The 6000-nt window shown below is 32.9% G+C and overlaps 1 protein-coding gene across 1 annotated transcript; it reads left to right on the forward strand.

Moving 5' to 3' along the window:
* Positions 1–3791: 3791 nt before the first annotated feature.
* On the forward strand, positions 3792–5485 carry HIPP20 (Heavy metal transport/detoxification superfamily protein). The gene is made up of 3 exons (XM_086230671.1): positions 3792–3998; positions 4170–4245; positions 5011–5485. The coding sequence occupies exons 1-3, from the start codon at positions 3927–3929 to the stop codon at positions 5301–5303; spliced, it is 441 nt and encodes a 146-aa protein (XP_086086797.1). The 5' UTR covers positions 3792–3926; the 3' UTR covers positions 5304–5485.
* The last annotated feature ends 515 nt before the right edge of the window (positions 5486–6000 follow it).

Here is a 6000-nt window from a genome sequence, read left to right on the forward strand (position 1 = left end):
GTTGTCCACATTTAGTATATGTTTCATGCATGTATTTAATTAGTGACCAATTCAACACAGTCTGTCTTACATGCAAGCAGAGTTTAAAATTAATAATAAATTATGTAGTTCAACGCTAATTATGGTGATCATGTAGAGTTTATGATGATATGATCTCATCGTATCAAATGAAAACGACTGCTCATGATCAAGGTAAAGTGTTTTTTGTGTAATTAAAGATGAATATTGAAAACCAATATTTTAACACATAACTTGTAGCATTGTATGTAACTATACATGTATACATTGTACAATGACAGTTAGATGGAAGCGCGTATAAGGACATTTACCAAATCTCCAACTAACCCCGCCTAGCTGGCCTCATTGCTTCAATCATCTGTGATTCTGTGTCCCGTTCTTTTCCATTACTGTATTTCCAAAATTTGGGCTTCTACTAATTGTAGTTGACAAGTTTAAACCAGTCAAATTATTTGTTTATTAATTGTTAAAACATGTATACACATGTAATAATGTATGTAGATTTATAGTCTGATAACTTAACACTATATATATAGAGGAGCGCTCTAGATCAAGTTAACCAATTAGTAAGATATTATGACACTTACCATCATTTTTAGCCTATTACATAATATAATCTTATGATTTAAATGATTTACTTTTTAGACTCTCATATAAAGATCATCTTTACAAAAAAAATCAACAAAATCAACAAAATCGAAAATCGTTTAGTCAATTATTAGTAAACTAATTGTTCTCATGTAAATGGACGAACACAAGTTTTTCAATAAAACATGAAATGATTGTAATGATAATCAAATGACTAAATGATTTGGTTGATTTTTTGTAAGGTTGATCTTTGAATGAAGATCTAAAATATGAACAGTTTTGATCATGAGATTATATTGTGTAGTGGGCCCAAAAAGGTAATTAGTATCGTATTATCTTACTAGTTAGTTAACTTTAAAGTATTTTTAATATATATATTCGAGATTAACAATAATGTTATATATATAGCACCAATTTTAGTTACAGGATATATATATTATTTAACAATAAAGTTAAAAATAGATCATTTCGGATTATTGGATGAGATGATCATCTCACAATACCATCCTCTTTTGAAAGATCCCAAGTTGTTGAAAGGAGGACTACACTTATGAAGCCAACTCATTGGTACTATATGTTTGCTTTTGTTATTGTTTTCATGATGGTGGTGATGCTTCAAATGGAACAGCAGGATAAGCTGCTCAAATAATAATTTCCAAACCAAGGTGTAGAGTTGTAGACTGTAATAAAATAAAAAATAAAAATAAAGGATCGAGGGTACAGCTTGTGGTGGCTTCTAGCTATATATTATAGTGACTTTTGACTTTTTGAGTTCTCTTTCGTGTAAGGGCTTAAGGGACGCGTACATGCAAAGTCATGATCATTTGAAAAGATCGACATTGTTGTGGGCTACCTTCCTAGGTAGCCCCTAGCCTCCTCTACATAATAATTGTACAGATTTTTTCATGCTGTCCCAAAATTACTTGTTTTCATGCTAGCTAGCTTGTATCCATTAAATTTATACTTTTTGTTCTTCCTTCATTCCTTCAATATTGTTATATTAAAAATAGGAGTAAGAGACAAACTGATGATGAAATGTAGACAGTGTTTTCCGGAATACATGGTGTTCTGGAAAATTGAAAGAAGCCCATGCTAGGTGGGGTGCCAATGACAATTATGAATGCAGCTAGCTGGTTGACTCGTGCCACTGTATTACATGATTAGAAAATGACATACATAGATGAATTATGGAGAAATTAAGCATATATGGTTCTCAGCCTCTCAAACCATGAAAATGTCCCCGAGTGGATATCTGTGGATGCATGATATATATGGGGATGGGAAAAGTAGCCATCTAATTAGTAATTTCTAGCGATGGTTCACCTAAACTCTTGAATAATTGGACCCATAACATAAATTCCATCATTCATGGTCATATCTCAAGAACCATACAAACAATTTAGATTTTTGCATGACATTAATGGTAGCCAGCAGTGAGAGCTTTCAGATTAATTTGCAGATTGACTTCAAATATGGGTTTGGTTATACATTAATTAATCTCAATAATGTATATCTAAAGTACTTTTCAAGTTTTCATATTTATAGCTATAAATTTGTTGGGTGGTGGAGCAAATTTTCAATTGTAATGTGTCTAATAAAGTATCAAATCAATGTATGAATGATTGTATTTCATATAGTTCATACAAGTAGAAGTAGAGGCCGCACCGCGTACGCTTTAATGCTAGCAGATGATGAAAGACAGATCGACGGGCTCCAGAGTCCAGATCATTCAATTTTTTGTCTTTTATCCAACTCTATTGGTGTCAGTGAGGAACCCATCTCCATCCGTACACCAAATATATGAAACACGTTCATGACTAAAAAAAAAATTGATTTCAAAAAAATTTAAATTAATGTTACCTTGAGTCCTTGACTATTAGGGAAAACTACAATTGGTCCTGAAAACGGAAAACACATTTTGTACTCGCAGTTTAAATTTTGTAAATTTAGTCCTTATGTTTTATGTCGTTTATAATTTTAGGACAATTTTAAAATTTTGTCAATTATTTCAACAGAATCCATAATTTCGAATTTAAAGATATTATTCATTTGTTTTCAAAATAAATTTTTTTGGGGGATTGAAAGACCATCTCATGGGCTTTTCAAAACTGATTTCAATTTCTTTTTTTATGTTTATTCACTAGAGAAATTGAGGCTCGCAAAATTTTTAGAGTTTTGAATTTTAAGTTTGAGATTTCTTTGAATTCTTATTTAAAAATCAAATTGTATACATGATTTTTGGTCATTTTTCAATAAAACTCGCGAGTTTAATAAATTATTAATTTTGTTTTGAGGAAAAATTTCATACTGAGTACAAAATATTCTAATATTGCAAATGACATAAAATATGAGGACCAAATTTGCAAAATTTAAACTATAATGAACAGATGTATTTTTTGAGTAAAAAACACATAGACCAAAAGTATAGGTCACGTACTTGCACTTTTGCTGACTATGGTGTTTGTAGGAATTGAAGATCATATCTAGTTGGTTTTGATAAATTTGCATTTATGCGAGTAAATCAAGGTGCGTGTTGGTGTTTTACACAGAATTAAAAATTGATTGCTACAGTGCAATAAATTTTGGCACCATGCATATATATAGAGGCCTTCTAATGAGGGATTTTTTTGTGGGCACACACGAGTCCTTTTGTGTCTATTCGAATCGTTCGTTTTTTATATTTTCGTTGCTAGATTATCTTTGCAAATAAATAGACGAATTGAATATTTTCGATGAAATTGTGTATTTATTTGGTCAAATTTGTTAATCGTTTCTTTAGTGGCAAAAACTGTATAGTAGGCCATTGAAGACAACAGTGCTTTCCTTAATTTCTTTGGGCCAAAGAAAACAGCAAGACGACAGCTTCCCATTAAGCTGTCAAATAACAAAACTAATTACACGGTTACACCAAAGCTCCTTCAGGAAAACTCCCTTTCAATTTTTGTTGAAAAAAATTTATGGTCATTTTTCATTAAATTTAATGCCCAGTTGTTGGGCACGATATTTTGGAGAACAGCATGAATTGGGGACACATGCAGGTCATTATCTGTTCACTAATATAATAATTTTAAAATTTAAACACAACTTGCACCCAAAGTTTCTCTTATTAGCAAGCATCTGGTACATATAGAAGAGCTATATATAGGACCAAGTCACAGACTCACACTGCATATCTACGGTGTGAGGTGTCACCCCAAAACCAAAAAGTAGTGTCTTCCATCTCTTTCTTTCTTTCTCTCTCTCTCTCTCTCTCTCTCTCTCTCTCTCACACACACAAATTAAGAAACTAGCTAGCTCTCTGATTTGGCTTTGCTTGAACAATGGGTGCTCTGGACGCTCTTTCAGATTATTTTACAATCTCCATACCAAGAAAGAAACGCAAGCCACTGCAGGTATGTATCATCATAACCATAACCAAATCTGTACATGTTTGGCTTCAGCTGCTATGTACATTACTTGTCTTATCTTTAACGTACCGATCAGTGGCTTAAAAGTATCGAATCTGAGTACTGTTGTAACTCATTTCTTTCAACTCTCTCTAATATTTGTTGTTTAATTTGCAGACAGTTGAAATCAAGGTGAAAATGGACTGTGATGGCTGTGAAAGGAAAGTTAAAAATGCTGTCTCCAACATGAAAGGTACGGAAGCTTAAGCTCTCTCCCTCTCCCTCTCCCTCTCCCCAAAGAACATGCATAACTAGTACTTCTCTAGCACTCTTTTATCTAAAATTATTATGATATTATGAAGAATTAACATCTATCAGATTTCATGACCCTTGACAAATATTCATTAATAATAGCTGTACTAATTAAGAGTTAATTTGCATGTTTTAGAGGAGCTAGCCAGTTGGTAATTACAAATTATAGTAAGGAAATGGAGAAAGCAAAAAGAGTCTACTGTAGAGGATTTCTGAGCTTCCTCGTAAAGGGAAACTGGAACCAAAGTCAATAGAAATTTCTTTGACTCTCTTGTTTTTCTTCTTTTTAGAGAGTACTCGTACGAAAAACTGACATTGTAAGCAGCTTTTTGTAGAGGTTCATAAATCTCAAAGCCTCAGTTTTTATTTTTTTTCTTTACACTAGTACACTAGTACATGTGTCATAAATCATAATAAATGCAATGCAAAATCCGAATATCCAAACACACTCTTATGTTGCAAGTTGCAACCACCAAGATTCTCTGCTTAAGGTATTAATTCATAGAGGCCAAGGGTACCATAAGCTCAGCTTTAATTTGTATATAATTAACATTTTCTACACACAAAACGATTGTACTGTCCTTTTTATCATAGTATATTAATTAATAACTATTAGATGGGGGCACAGGGGACCCTTTTGAATTAATTAAACCTAGGTTATTGTTAACTAGATTAATTGATCGATATTGCATTTAACTTTGATCAGGTGCTAAAAAAGTGGACGTGAACAGAAAGGAAAGCCGGGTGACGGTGACAGGTTATGTGGAGCCAAACAAGGTTTTAAAGAAAGTGAAGAGCACAGGGAAGAAAGCAGAGCTTTGGCCTTATGTCCCTTTCAACTTGGTGGCTTATCCTTATGCTGCCGGGGCTTATGACAAGAAGGCTCCCTCTGGTTATGTGAGAAACGTGGCTCAAGCACTTCCTAACCCAAATGCACCGGACGACGAGTACACCACTTTGTTTAGCGATGAAAACCCAAATGCATGTTCCATCATGTGAATAATTAATTAAGCTAGCTTAAGCATGCATGCATTTGTAATGGAGTTAATTAAGAAGGGGTCGATATGCGGACTAAGATGGATCTACTGCCACTTTGTGCTTTAATTGAGTTTGTAATTAGGTTGTAATTAAGATGATCTCTTTTTTGTGTCATGCTTATATATGTATGTGGCATTTTGTTCGATAGATTATAATTATGAAACACACATTCATATTTACGTAACAATCAACTTAATTAATAGTTTAAATTCACACTCTAATAATACCCATCAAAATTCAATCATTCGAGTATTAGCATGTATATTTGCAACTAAAAACAATATTTAAACAATCAAATTATTGTCTAAAAAATATGGCGCGGCCCTGGTGTGATTTGTATATGTGCCATAGATTGAGAGAATATATATATACATAAATATTGTTGAAGGGACAAAGCTAGCTAGGGATGTCGATCTGGAGAGAAGTTTCTTCCAAAAGCACAAGTCTTTTCCCTGTAACGCTTACTTTATGATTTATTTGATTAGTTATACTACTTATACATTAATGCTGTGCTCCACCAGCACCAATCAACCATCCATTTTAAACTATAATTCATTAAATAACATGAAAAGAACAAAAGATATGTCGGACTTTTCATATTGCTTGGTACTTAAATATGTTTATGCAGCCCAAAATTATGGGAAGGGATATAGTCATA

The sequence above is a fragment of the Dryas octopetala genome, chromosome 2 (genome assembly GCF_963921425.1).
Source record: "Dryas octopetala chromosome 2, drDryOcto1.1, whole genome shotgun sequence".
Classification (NCBI taxonomy): Eukaryota; Viridiplantae; Streptophyta; class Magnoliopsida; order Rosales; family Rosaceae; genus Dryas; species Dryas octopetala.